Source organism: Bufo bufo, chromosome 4 (genome assembly GCF_905171765.1).
Source record: "Bufo bufo chromosome 4, aBufBuf1.1, whole genome shotgun sequence".
NCBI lineage: Eukaryota > Metazoa > Chordata > Amphibia > Anura > Bufonidae > Bufo > Bufo bufo.
Genome location: NC_053392.1, coordinates 396,243,383 through 396,258,469, shown reverse-complemented (window position 1 = coordinate 396,258,469; position 15,087 = coordinate 396,243,383). Strand labels below are relative to the sequence as shown.

General features: G+C 43.7%; 1 protein-coding gene across 5 annotated transcripts in view; it reads right to left on the bottom strand.

The window, feature by feature from the left end:
• Nucleotides 1-15,087, bottom strand: part of SASH1 (SAM and SH3 domain containing 1) — a 377,873-nt gene that overhangs the window by 188,820 nt on the left and 173,966 nt on the right. For all 5 annotated transcript variants that reach the window (XM_040429262.1, XM_040429260.1, XM_040429259.1 and 2 more), the window contains exon 2: nt 14,901-15,029. In XM_040429262.1, the coding sequence (XP_040285196.1) occupies nt 14,901-14,945 (45 nt within the window). In that variant the 5' untranslated portion in view covers nt 14,946-15,029. The remainder of the gene's footprint in view (nt 1-14,900; nt 15,030-15,087) is intronic.

The following is a 15,087-nucleotide window of genomic DNA, read 5'->3' as shown; positions in this document are numbered from 1 at the left end:
GTGACTTATCGATACCACTTTATTTATATACTGTACTAGATATGTGAACTATGGCACCGAATATACCGGCTGCAGGTATCTTATCATTATAATCACTATGTGACACATCTAATTCATCTCATGGTGTAAATTCTATAACGTACCCCAAATACTAACTGGGCCAATGGCTATACATTGTGCAGGATAATCTTAAGAACGTGCTGTACGCCTTCATCTGGGATCGCTCTGGACAGATCTGGTGAATCACAAGAAGACAGCATGACTCCTTTACACAGCGGTTTATAGCACTTACTTATTCCGCAGATATTTCCTTCCTGTTCACCGGATCAAATCTGCTTACATTTCAGTCAATATAAAAGGTACACTTCAGAATAGATTACATTACGCCTCTCTATAAGACAGGTTATATATGCACAGAACAGCTTAACAATTTTTTTACCTGAATTAACAAAGACTTTTATATTTAGTGAAAGATATACCAGTCTTAAAATGCTGCCTGCAGATGATAAGAAAACACACAAAAACCAAGAACTATAATTAACTAGCTTGCAGAGGCGAATACAGACTACACATACTATATACTATAGTGAGACCTCATTCACACCGATAGGCCTTCTACTTAAAGGGGTTCTCCGGGAATTAAGAAAATGAAAATACTTAAATTATAAATATATTCCCAAATACCTTTCATTAGTTATAATGGCTTGTTTTGTCTAGGGAGCAATCATTAGGAGAAGTAAAATGGCCGCCGTCCTAATCAGACATCAGGACAAGTTTTTTATTATTTTTTTATTTTTTATTTAATATTTATTGTTTTTTAACATACAAATTCATTTTTACAAACATTTAATTTAATATCATTTAATAAGACTTACATCCCATCATCCCACCCGCCCCCCTTATTCGTTGGCCGCTTTAAAAAAAAAAAAACAACACACTCTAGTCATCCTCTCCCATTTCTGCCATATTCTAGAGAATCTATATTTTTTCTTATTGTTTACCAGATAAGCTTCCTCACAAACCAATGAAAATCTAACCAAATTCTCCCATTCCATGATCGTGGGTACAGCACTACCTCCCCAATATCGGATAATACACCTCCTAGCTTGAAAAAGTAATTTGGAAGCTATTTCTCGATGTTGAGAGATATCCATTTTCTCCATCACTCCCAGTATACATATCTCGAATTGGCTAGGGACTTTGATGGTATTGCTCTATTCTATCTCTGACTTTTCTCCAGAACTCCTGGATCTTCAGACATGTCCAGAGTATGTGAATATCATCCACCCCTATCTCCCCGCACTTTAAACATCTGAAGACTTTGGGTTTGTAACACTTCATTAAAAACTTGGGGGAATAATAAAGGCGATATAGTATGTTGAATTGGGTAATTCTATGGGAAAGTTCTTTGAAATTCTATTTTTCCCCTGTATAGCCAAATCCCAGAATTCTTCTCGCTGGGGATTATGGCATCTTGCCATTTATACATTAAGCTGTTTACTGCTATCCTCTTAGTCTTTTGTTTTAACAGACATTGGTATATTTTAGAGACTAATTTCCCCCCTGTTTTTAAACCAGAAATGTCAGCTAACGGCTGCGGAAGGGTAGATATCAATGTACCCCGCCCCAGCAGCTTTCTCAATACTTGTTTTATTTGTAAGTGGAAAAACCACAGTTCTGTATTACCCAGACCATACTCCTTTTTAAGATCTTCATATATTATATCGCCCTGCCTCCATACCTGGCCCAGTTTATAGACTCCATGCCTCCACCAAACCTCTTGTTCAATTTCTTTTAATTCTATTAAATGGGTATTATGCCACAGTATGGTGTCAGCATGTAGTCCAGCCTGGGTCGAGAAGGCCCTTGCTTCCTTCCAAACCTTTTCCATCAGCTCAAACAGCGGTGTCTTTCTACTTCCCTGTTGTGCCAACACACCTGCTTCTATGTGCTGAAAGATAGTACAGTTCTCCAACCTCGCATTAATCCCTACTATCATGGACTTATATCTTTGCGTGTTACTCCACGTTATCATGTTTTTTATATGGCCGGAAATAAAATATAGTTCCAAGTCTGGGACTGATAGTCACCCCTCCCTCTCATGAATATACAATATTTGTGCTTTTATCCTTGGTTTTTTCCCTCGCCATATCAAATCCATTAAAAGACTGGCAATTATTTTGAATATTTTTTGGGGGATTATTGACGGTGCATTCCACAGAATATAATTCAGGGAGGGTAATAAGCACATTTTCACTAAGGAGATCCAACCTCACACAGCAGGACAAGTTACTTCACCACACTGAGGTAAAGAGCTGCCTCATCCTCCTCACTTACTTGTCAGAGATTATGATTCTGAATACAATTTAATATGATCTTCAGCTGAATCTCTGTAGGAATAGAACTCATGCAGAGACATGAAGAACAGAGAGGAGGTGGGGATGTGTATAATGAGCAGCAGCTTTTGTATGCAGTCTCCATTACCACAGCCCCACATTAACACTGTCTGTCCTCTCTGTACTTCATGTCTCCTCATGAACTTCATTTCTACAGAGATTCAGCTGAAGATCTTATCTGTATTCAGGATCATAATCCCTGACAAGTAGAGCAGAGAGGAAAGGTGAGGCAGCTCTTTTGCTCAGTGTTGTGAAGAAAATTCTCCTCCTGTTTGATTAGGACAGGTTTTGTGTGTAATAATAGGATGACGGACATTTTATTGCCCCTGATTATTTCTCCCCAGAAAAAACAAGCCATTATAACTAATGAAAGGTATTTGGGAACATATTTATAATAAAGTAATATTTAAGAATTGTAATTTTCTAAATTCCGGGAAAACCCCTTTAAGTGAATAGTCGATTGTCAGAAAGGAAGCGTTCTTCCCGATACTGCCTGCTTGTTGGTGAGGTGAAGAGCGGCATGTACATGCAGCAATCACCTCCACAGTATGGGGATTAGAGATTACTACGGCTCCTCTTATAAAGCTTCATAGTTTCTCCTGTTGTCTAAGGGTCATTTTACACTGTCCACGGATTGGGCCGATTATCGGGAACTAACATTCCTACAAACGCTTGTTCCTGTTACTTAGCCCATGTAAAGGTCCTGCCATTCACAATCAAGCAAAATGGTAGTTTGTTGGGTAATCGCATTATTGATGCTTCACCAGTAGCGCATTGCCCTGTGGAAACAAGGGACGTGCTGCTGCACTTTTCTGTCCAGTGCAGGGAGATCCCGCTTGTTGCATGCCAGGACCATTCCAGAGAAGCCTGGCATAATTTTTTATACTGTCATGGTGACATTACGAAATTATTTTAACTTACTCAACCCCAAAGTATTACAATAAAGGAGGCACAACCTGTACCGACATCTTAGCCTCGCCACTCCTAGAAAAGAGTTCTTTATGACCCTTCCTTAAAAAGACAATAAATTGCATTAGTCAGTGACTACTGTATGAGAAAACTGGTTCCTCCTCGGATCCCCATAATTTAGCTTCTCCTGTCTAGCTCTCGAGTCTGTCTGGAAAAAAATTCACAAAGCAGAAGGGAGAATAGAGAAGAGACAGTCAGCTCAGACCCTATGTACACGGAAAAGAGAACAAGTTTGGTGGTTTTGTTGCATTCACTTCTTTAAAGTATGTCATGTAAGGAAAGTTCTTAGAAGATGACTGAAATTTAGTCACCGCAGCCGCATTGATGAGTTCTCTACACTTTGTGTGGCCCCATAAATGAATGGGTCCGTGCGTGATCCTCAAAAAATGCAAATTGGATGTGCACCAAAAATACGGTCATGTGAATGTAGCCTAATGCTGGGCAAAATTCAACTTGGCTGGTTAATTTCCTCCCTGGGAACAGAAGCCGCAGGGCCAGTGTCTCAGTAACCCGCCAAAAAGGTGGAACACATGTCAGATGTATGTATAGTATGCAATGGGGTGATTCACAGGTAAGTGGTGTCAGGTGCTAACCACTAAAAATAACTGTGATCATCGCTCCATTGCATAGCCGCTAAGCGAGTATATAGGTGTAGGGCCTTTAATGATACACAAATGGCAGCAAAAAGTAAAATAGTATCTATCTGAAGTACTCAAATAAATAAGTCCCCATACACCAAACCATCTAATAACGGCTATAAGCAAACCTCGCCCATAGGCACCTGGTGCAAAATCATAACATACCAAGAGACATGATGGAGGGCAGAGACAACAGGCACAGGACAGGCTGGAAACCCCAACGCGCGTTTCGCCTCAGCTTCGTCAGGAGGTTCATTGTAAAAGGCTGGCTACTTAACGAGCCCCAAACCTTTCAGTCAGATGTGATCAGGACTGGTTTCCAGCTTCTGGATGTAACCAAAAGTGTTTATATTCCCTGACAGCAAGTGTTCCTAGCAGAAGCTTTGATGGTTTAGACCTTCACATGGTCAGAATTGTGAAGGATGGACCCTTGCTGTGAGCCCTGCACATGGAATACTTTTCCAGACAGTAAACAGCAAATGGTATGAAGCTTTCCTCGGACCAGGCACGAGAAGCAAACGTCTCCAAGATTACAATCTGCCATGAGTCCACTGCGGCAAGTGTTACCTATGCATCACAGATAGCACATTAAAATTCATTTTAAACGCGGGGTTGCTGAAGAGCTGGCAGAAATGTACGACTAGCGCTGATTGCTGTAAATTGGAGGAGCTCGTGCTGTGTAGAACCGCTGGATCTGTAGCTGAAGGCCCCCTGCTGTGTAAGTGCGCATTCAGACCATGTTCTCATCACATACTGATAGAATAACAGCATCTATACGCTGACGAGAGCTCGCCATGCTGCCAAGCCTAACAATCCCGTATTATCTCATGATCAGGGGGCGATCACTAGGATGAGGGTCCTGTGTACACCGCTGTACAGACTAGAAAGGAGGTGGGATTAGACATGCATGAGTCGCATGACTACTCTCTATCGACTAAAATAGAGAATATTGGGTGTTTTCCCTATTCAGGAGCCATACTTGCCTCATATAGGAAATATGGATGTGTTGGGCTCCATTTTCTTCTATGCAGGGAAACAGAAAATCCGCCTGACTGATATGACTGACCGCATAAACCAAACTGTAATGACATTATGTTTAGCTTGAGTTTAACCTGCAAATATGGCTGCACTCCCTGGCTTCTTAGCAGGGGCGGATTGGCCATAGACCCTACAGGGAAATTTCCCGGATGGCCGATGCCCAGGGGCCACTGAAGCCATCTGGATGGCCGCAGGCCAGGTACATAATGATCTGATGCTCAACGACCACAGGTGCCCTCATGAACTCAACTTTATTACCGTCCTCATGACAGTTGGGGCGCAGTATTTTGTGCTGCCTTGTGGTATTTGGTTATGCTGGGGTGGTATTCTGTGTTGCACTACTGTATTGTAGGCCCCTTCTACTTCTGTTGTCCCTGCCTACTTGTTTTGTCCCATCTTCTGTCAATTTGGACCCACCTACAACATGGGGCCACTTTTAGTTTTTTTTTCCCAGGGCGACTTTAAGATCCGCCCCTGCTTCTTAGCTATATTTTAGTAATAGCATCCCACGTGTGGTAAAAAAAAGCCCCTGCCTGGGAAGAAAGGGACGCAAATGAGCTCTTAACTAGCTCTGCCTCTAATGCCACCAGATGTAAGGTAGCTATCCTATAAATAAATGGTCAACCCTTTAAAAGGGTCTTGAGACATGACTCAGATATTAAATAAGCCAGCACCTCTTCTGCAGACAGCTGTTCCGGGGTAATTGCCAATTGCATCCTTTTCTTCCCAGAACTCCAGAGGATCATGTATGTCCTATAAGTCTCCTCACACTGATTAAGTACCCCCTAAAAACAATGGAAACATACAATTGGCATCCACTGATTTTGCTGGGATCGGCCAACCATCTAATGTGTATGGGGACCTCCCAGCCATCCCCAGACTGCAGATTTCGGGGGAGATACAGATTGGGCTGTTGGATTTCAAAGTGGCCATCTCTTTTGTTCTAGGGGAGATATGCAGCCGCCAGAGCTGTCTGATAGCAGCTTACTTCCTTCTCATTATTCAGAACACATGTAAGCTCAGCATACTTGTTTATGAGGGGGAGGGGGGCTAACGGGTATCTAATATGTGTATGGGGACATGCATGGCAAAGCCTGGGTGTGCTTGTGTACGGGGGTCAAAAAAGATAGCTGTGAACGAGCTTTGGGCTGACAGCTACCTGAAGTATATTGCCAGCGCTGGCCTACATGACGTCAAGGATGTGCACGTAATCTAATGAATATGGGGGCTGACAGGTCTCAGCACAAGAGATGCCCAGCAGGAGCTCCTCATTACCTTGTGCTCTACTGAATTCTCATATATGTTCTGCCGGGACTGACCGTGCAGTCAGGGGAGATAGTTGTCAGGTGCATTATCACTTACCCAACAACTATCTAACGTCTATGGCGTTTAGCCATCTGATCTTCGGAGGTCTGACACGCCCTCTCTGTTAATCTGATGCATGCAGAACTACACAGCTCTGTCTGTTATGCTGTAACTAGGTTCATCCACTGCCCAACGGATGGTGCTCTGTAGTTCCGGCACCGGACCTACTGTAGGACAGCTCTGCCGATCAGGGGATAGGCAATCACTTGTAAAGGGCTGGACAACCGCTTTAAAAGCTTTTATCTGCTTTCATATAAAAATGGTAATTTAGCCATTTCTCCCATTCTCACCCGTGCGATGCTGAAAACCACAACTAGTACATAACTTTACAATTGCTAGGGAAGAAAATACAGCACAATTAGATGGAATTCATGCCTTGCAAAGCTAACAAAAGCATCGGTAGGCAAAAACCAACAGAGCAATTCTAGTTGGTGCTGATGTACTAAAGTGAACAGTAATAGCTTCCAATAAATATGGAAGTGTAAATAAAAATGTAACTCCCGCTGAGAAAATTACATTACAGCATAACAAGCAGCATTTGGCACTGAGCATATTAGCAATCAACTGGCAGGAAGAAAGCCTCCACACTGACAGAAGACACTAATTGTTCCAGGGTTACGTAGAAGAAGAAAACGTCACCACTACAATGAGGTATGTGCTAAACAAATATTCCATTTACTGCCACATGTCCTCCATCAGCCACTGCCTTCTATCAGTCTCTAAGTTACTAACATTTACTTTTATCCTCTTTAGACAGTGGTCAACCAGTTATACCCCCCAACACTCCATATACATGCATGGTCGGAGAGGGGCAAACTTAAATACCTGAGAACAAAAGGATCAGGCATATTGAATGGGAGAAAGTTAGGACACATTACATGGTTGGCCAGCAGGATCAACATTTCAGGGGTTCTCCAGTGCCATAATGCCTTTTTTATCAGCTCACCTTGTCACTAATGTTGCATATTTATTCCCCTTTTTCGGGCGATGAGAATCATCGTCCCAGGGGCCTTTATGTCAGTTTCAGGTTTCCAGGTGGGTTTTAAAACCTGGTATACCTGTCCAGAGTTAGCTATGCATGGCCCGCAAGTTTTAATACTATGAAGACAGCATGACATCCATGATGATGCCTACACATTGCATGGACAGCATCTAGAAAAGTATGTCACGGGAAGTGCCAAAATCATCACTGGAGACATACCGTGACTTCAACAGGGGGTAGAAGAAATGGTGGAGGGGTAAGTTAAGAGCAAAGCATCTTCTTTCCATGGGTTGAATTAAATATTATTTGATAACATTCGGCGCAGGCGCTCTGAGAGAAGGACGCTCGCCTCCTCAGCACTCCCTCAGTGCGCCTGCGCCGATGACGTCTTCTCTTTCGGTGACGTCATCGGCGCAGGCGCACTGAGGGAGTGCTGAGGAGGCGAGCGTCCTTCTCTCAGAGCGCCTGCGCCGAATGAAGACAGGCGCTGGATTTGAAATGCTGACAGGGCCAGCCGGAGGAGGAGAGCGCTTGCTGGCCCTGTCAATCAACAGGAGGAGGGGGCGGTTTTTTGCGGCGGCTACCAGCAAGTAAACGCCCTACTTGCTGGTAGTGAAGTAATTTGCATATTTTAAAAGATCGATTTTTAATAATACAAAGCCACAGACCAAGGTAAGATCCCTATATAGGGAATAGTCGTTCAATAAGGATTTTAATATGCCAAAAAATGAAAAATGTGTTTTAGGGGTGACAGAGGCCCTTTAATCTAATGGGTATGGCCAGCTTTAGTTATAACACAAATACACACACAGTGGGCTACAAAAATACATATGTCTGTCAAGTTCAACCTGTTATACATTTTACTCTAAGGGTAAGCAATCTACAAAGGAAAGATCCCCAACTGGTGTATGGGCAGATCATCAGATCAACACTGCACACTGTAAATAGCAGTAATCCTGTGTCCTTACATGGTGACTGGTTAGTTGTCTACACCGTCTGGATGGAGCTAAATACATATATCCATAGCCTCAAGACCAACAATGAAAGTAAGAGTCTAGCAATAAATACAGCAAGTCAAGAAGATAAAATGATGTACCATTATTAAAGTGGGGTGGGATCTGTCAGAACCATGGGTGTAACTACAGCCAAAGCAGCCATGGAACTTGCAATGGGTCCCAGAGGTTGGGAGGGCCCAATCAGGTGGAGGGTCCAATAAATGATGATGGAGGCAGCATGTCCAGTACACAATATCCCTTTATTGGGAGCCGCTTAAGTGAATCAACGTGCAAAAGGTTGTTACGTTTCGGCTAACACATAGCCTTTATCAAACACCAAGTATAATACAAAAGATCCTGTTTAAGAACCATTAGCCACTCCCACATTCGCGGTCGTGGCCAATTACCTATTCATGTGGCAGCTCATTATGTCTCAGGTGTGTAAATATACGTGCACATTTGTGATATCGGAGCCTAGACCCATATAACACATAAGATCCGGTCACATACATACCTTCATGATGCACGCTTCCAGCGCGTCCCTCGGCATCTAGCGTGCATGTCCGGGTAGGAGGGGCCATACGCTCACGTGTCTGTCGTTAGTCACATGATCACAGGCTAACACGCCCATGTGATCACAGTGACGTCGGAGCTCCTCCCAATCTCCACCCCGTCAGCGCTCTGTTGCCAGGGACGCGCAGAAGACCGCCCACCCTCGTTCATGTCGCCTGTACAGCTATCCCATATAAACGGGCCGGCGATCATAGCAGAGGGGGGCCAATTCCTCAATCCCGTGGATCATGAAGCAGTGTTGGCCGGAATAAAAACCAGTGAACATAAGTGCCTAAAGAAATTAGTCATCAATTTAAAACACTATACAGATTACAGATTTCACCACATGTCACTAGGGTCACCTACACATTCCCCACATGGAAATCCAGATTCATCCCAAAGGGCTGGAGTGCCCTCATTTCAAAGATCCACTTCAGCTCTTTTTTGCGTAGGATCCGATCCTTGTCTCCCCCACGTCTCATTTTGCCAACTGAATCAATGATTCGGAACCTAAGCTGGTTGACCGAGTGTCCACGTTCCAAGAAATGTTTTGCCACAGGTTTGTCAATTTGGGCCCTTCTGATATTACTCTTGTGGGAGTTAATCCGTTCACGGGCTTCCATTGTGGTCTCACCTATATAGATGAGACCACAAGGGCATGTGATCATGTATACTATATCACATAATCTACATGTAAAAAAATCTTTGATTTTATAAGTTTTGCCACTGTAGGGATGGGCAAAGGTATCTCCCTTCACCATGTTGCCGCAGTTGCAACAGCCAAGGCACGGATAGCACCCTAACTTCCTTGGCGCCAGATACCTCTGTCCATCCCCCCAGGGCTCCCCAACCTCTGTCTTTACCAACTTATCGCGTAGGTTGGCACCTCTTTTATACGCCATCATGGGGAAACTCTCAAATTCGACTATCGCGGGTAACCCTTTCTGTAGAATATGCCACTCCTTGCGTATGATACGCGCTATGTCTCCACTGTTGGATCCATACGTGGAAACAAAAGGGATCCATTTCTGGACCCTATCACTCTTCTTTCCTTGTAACGTGAACTCGCGGTCAACAGCCCCCACCCTTTGTGAGATCCTCTCCACTAACTTGCGTGGGTAACCCCTGTCCAGGAATTTCTACCCCATATCATCCACTCTCCTCTCAAACAGCTCATCCCCCGACACCACCCGTCTGACTCTCAACAGCTGGCTCCAGGGCAGTGACTCCACCATCCGTCGTGGATGATTGCTGTCAAACTCCAGTAAATTATTTCTATCTGTGGGTTTATGAAAAATATCTGTCTCAATAACCCCATCTCTAAGGTGTACCATCACATCCAGAAATTGCAACGTGACTGGGGAGACTGTCATGGTGAACTCTAATCCAGGTACCATATTGTTCAGGTGCTGGAAAAATACTTGTAATTCATCATGCGAGCCACCCCAAATTACAAAGATGTCGTCGATGTAGCGCCACCAACACCGAGCCCCCCCAAAAGAAGGTTGACTTGTAAATAAGTTTGTCCTCCACCTCCGCCATAAACATGTTGGCATACGTGGGTGCCACGTTCGAGCCCATGGCCACACCACGTAATTGTTGGTAAAAGGTGTCCCCAAAGCGGAAGTAATTCCGTCTCAGGACCACCTCTAGGAGCTGGAGGACAAACCTACGGCCACCCAGGGAGAGCCCGGTGCCGGCCAGGGTCACATCGACGACATCTAATCCAAATGTATGTTCAATGGAGGTGTACAGTGAGACCACGTCAAAACTGACGAGAAGAGGGTGGGAGGGTAAGCTCAAATCCCTTAACTTCAAAAGAAAGTGGTTGGTGTCCCTGATGTAGGAAGGGGCGCTGGTGGCATGGACACGCAATACTCTATCGAGAAATATGGCTATGTTGCTAAAAATCGATCCCCTGCCCGACACAATCGGACGGCCAGGTGGATCGACCAAGCTCTTGTGAATTTTGGGGAGAACATAAAACAGAGGAGTGACAGGGTGCTTAATCAAGAGAAATTCACTAACATCCTTATCGATGATGCCTTCCACCAAAGCATCACCGATGATGTTTTCCAAGCAGCGCTTGATATCCCACTTGGGATCATTCTGTACCTCAATATATACCGGACGGTCACTCAATAAGTCCAGCAGCAATCAGGTGGAGGAACATTGTACCTTCATGTGGAGAATAACAATGCTGTGAGTTAGATCTTAGCACCTCTCAGACCGTGTTCACACACCGTAGGTAGTCTAGTGGTAGGACCCATGCCACACTGAGATACCTTGACGGTGTTGAAAAAGGGCTCCATTGTGTTCCTGACTGGAATACATTGGCTAAAGTCTCAGTTTTTATCATCAGCCTGAGGGATTAGCCAGTATTGTCAGTGTGGTGCACCTTTTGCAATGATTTATTAATTTGTATATTTTTATCCACACACTACTCCATCTTGTGTAGAATGCCTTTGTGGTGCATATGGTCCGCTAGCAAAGGATCACATGCAGAGGAATTGCTCCCTCGGTTATAAACACGCTACAGTGTTTGGGGTTTTTGAGTATTTCCTCTCATTTAGGCCACTTTATTTTAGTGAATTCTCTTTATATGTATGGAATGTGCCATTGCGTAATGCTGGTAACATTCAAGTACACCTGGTAGCCTGCGTCACATGGTCTGTTATAGGTGGGGCTTGCAGCCTTATCATCATTCCCACTACCTGAGTGACTTCACTATGGAGGTATGTGGGAGCTTGGCTTTGAGTTGGATCTTAGCACCTTTCAGACCGTGTTCACAGGTCTGATACAAATTGAGGCTAAAGTCTCAGTTTTTATCATCAGCCTGAGGGATTAGCCAGTATTGTCAGTTGCATATCATTGTGGTGCACCTTTTGCAGTGATTTATGTATTTGTATATTTTCATCCACACACTACTCCATCTTGTGCAGGATGCTTTTGTGGTGCATGTGGTGGAGGAACATTGTACCTTCATGTGGAGAACAACAATATGGTGGATCGTGGGTTTTCTGAAATGGTGCTATTATACATACTGTACCTTAAATTTTTGCTATTTATGTTGCTGTTTAAAATTTCCATCTTGGTTACACCCTTGGTCATAAAGTTCCTAACCTTATCGTATTTCCTTTGTATAAAAGGCATTATGCCTGATGGGAACCCCAGTAAACAGCAGGGGAACTCAGCACTCAGGGGCAGGGGAGAAGAAACATAACAATGCAACTCATTGAATCAAGTGGGCCGTTCATTGATTGGAATGGACGTGCTGGGTACGCCAAATGGCAACTACTTTCTGCTGTCCAACCTCAAACTTAATCCCCATTATATGTATTTGCCTTACAATGTTTGAGACAGTAAATATTGCCACGATGCAAATATATCAAGAAGAGATCCGCCATAGGCACAGCATACAGAACAATGCAGAGCATATACCGCCGCATCCCAGATCTGCTGCCTCCTTCTATGAAGCAAGCTATAAATCAGGCCTGGCCAGCCCTGATTTATAGACTTCTTTTATATCACTTATCTGTAACTAAGTTTCTCTGCTCTGAAGAGCGGGCAGCCAGAGGCACTATCTGCGGCATCCAAATGTGAATGCAACAGAACAGGTTGTAAGAACAAATCATCCCTTAGACGAGCAGGAGCTTAATTACAATCCTAATGTTTGAACATTTAAATGTCGTCAGCAATTTACACAAATTGCTTTCTCTTCGGAAAGCTGAAAATTCTGCTTTAAAACCTCTTCCTCTGTGTGTTTTCGCATTGCTGATAACACAGAAGTGGTCTGAGAACACGGGCATTACAATGTGCCATATACTCTGTCTTCCAATACATAAAATCTATCGTCCAAATTAACTTCAATATGTGCAATTTTCAAAAAAAGAACTTTTACCTCTGCCTAACCAATACTTCTCTACAGTCGGGATCACAAAGTGTAGTTTGATTGTGCGGTGGTCGAGTTTGAGGTTGCTCCAACACTACGCTGGATCACCACGTGTTGCTGCTCTCTGGAGGGGATGGTAAGGTGTGGTGCACCCCAATGGGAAATAAGTCCAGCAGCCAGAATTTGGAGTAAACTGAACTGAAGAGCAAAATAATAGAGGCAATGCACTGAGCTTGCTTCTCCAGTCTCCTTACTGGCTGAAGAGGGTTATTTATGTGCTAAGGAAGGGCTTGAGCTAGCTATACTTCTCTCAGAAGGCTGGTACCCTGGCAACAAGGCTGGAAGCCCAGAGTCTGTGGCTTAGTTGTCGGGCAGAGTTTCCCCGTCTCGGCGTCTTCTTCTGCTCACTTGTGCAGTCTGGCAGACAACTAGGGGCTCTGAATGTTCTACTTTTATACAGTTTCTAACTCATCCAGAACCTTCTAGTGGGAGGGGTGAAACAAAGCCTAACAGAAACAATGTTGTAGTTCTCAGCTGTCAAAGATTTATATTGTGCCTCAGTAAAAGTCAATGGGAATGACTAAGTCTAATTTCACATATGCAGCAAGATATCCATCAGGCAGAGTTTTTAATCCGGCCGATCTCCGCCGGACCCCATTATAGTTAATGGGGTCAGTAGGCATTCCGGTACTGCCTGAACTCCAGCAGGCTGTTCTCTGCCAGAACAGCCTGATGGATACCTTGCTGCATATGTGAAACTAGTCCAAGCAGTTTCCAGTTGTAAAAAACTTTTTGACAGAGCTAAACCAGACTGTCCAAAGTTCACTGCATCTGTTTTTGTCCCTCCAAAACTTGGCTGCTAAGTACCAAAATCTCTCAGTATTATCTGGCGGGGCATTAAACCTTTCCACAGTGCACTGCAAATGCAGTGCAATAACAGTGCAAATAAACTGGATATATTACAATAAACACATAACATGCAGTTTAACAATATAAAACAGAATAAGTGCACACAACCGCATAAATCATAGTGCAAGCAAACCCTTCAAAGTGCAATTAAGTAGGTGTTGATGACTTTGCATAGAAGCAATAGGAGAAAAAGGTCCACAAATATACATACTCTGAAACCCTTGCTCCAGGGCACTACAATTGTCCCACACATTTAAAAGCCTTAGGCTACATGCACCGAACGTTGTTTGTTTCCATTTCCGCTCCATTTGTTCGCGAAAAATGCGGACAGCACTCCATGTGCTATCCGCATCCGTATGTCCATTCCGTAGCCCCGCAAAAAAAAAATACAACATGTTCTATTCTTGTCCGTTTTAGGCATTATTACTATGTATCTGCAAAAAAAAAAAAAAAAAGGATGGCATACGGAGGTCTTCCGTTTTTTTTTTGTGGACCGCAAAACACATACGGTCCTGTGCATGTAGCCCAATCCTGAAATATATGCTGACTGCATCCACATAGAAGTGTAATTTGGATGGGTTGATTTAAGTTTGCGCACACAACTGCATAGATCAGGGATCAGCAACTTTCGTCACTCCAGCTGTTGTGCTCCATTCATTTCTATGAGAATTCTGGGAGGTGCACAGCAAGTATGCATGCTGGGAGTTGTATTTTCACAACATCTGGAGTGCCGGAGGTTGCCTACCCCTGGCACAGATTACAGTGCAAGCAAACCTTTTAAAGTGCAAAAAAGTAGGGGTTGATTACTTTGCCTAGCAGTAATAGAAGCAAATGTCCACAAATAGCCATACTCCAAAGTATCCTTGCAGCCTTTATCCTGAAAAAATATATGTAGAAATATAATTTGGATGGGTAGATTTAAGTTACCTGCTGGACATTGTTGAGTTAATGAGGTTATGGGGGCAAAAGGTATAGAGTGCAATTTCTCCATTTAGGGAAAGCCATACAGTACTTCTCAAAGTAGAGAATGTGCAGACTTATATAGGCATGATGATCCTTTGACAGGTGTCTCAGCTTCGTCTCATAAAACATTTGGCTTACCAATGAAACTTGTCTTAAGGTTCATTTTGAAAGCATTTCAATGTCTGTAAACTGATGCCTTACCTCATCAAGATCCTGGGAGACATGGCGCTTGCGCAGTTCCTCCATCCTCTCGCACACGTCTGTGAAGCAGGTGTTGTAGTAGTCAGCGTACTGTTCAGCAAGGTCGTCAATGTTTCCCAGTGAACCATCCTATAAGCAGCAAACAGAAAATGTTAGTGAGGGGAAATTAAACTCTCAACCAGCATAC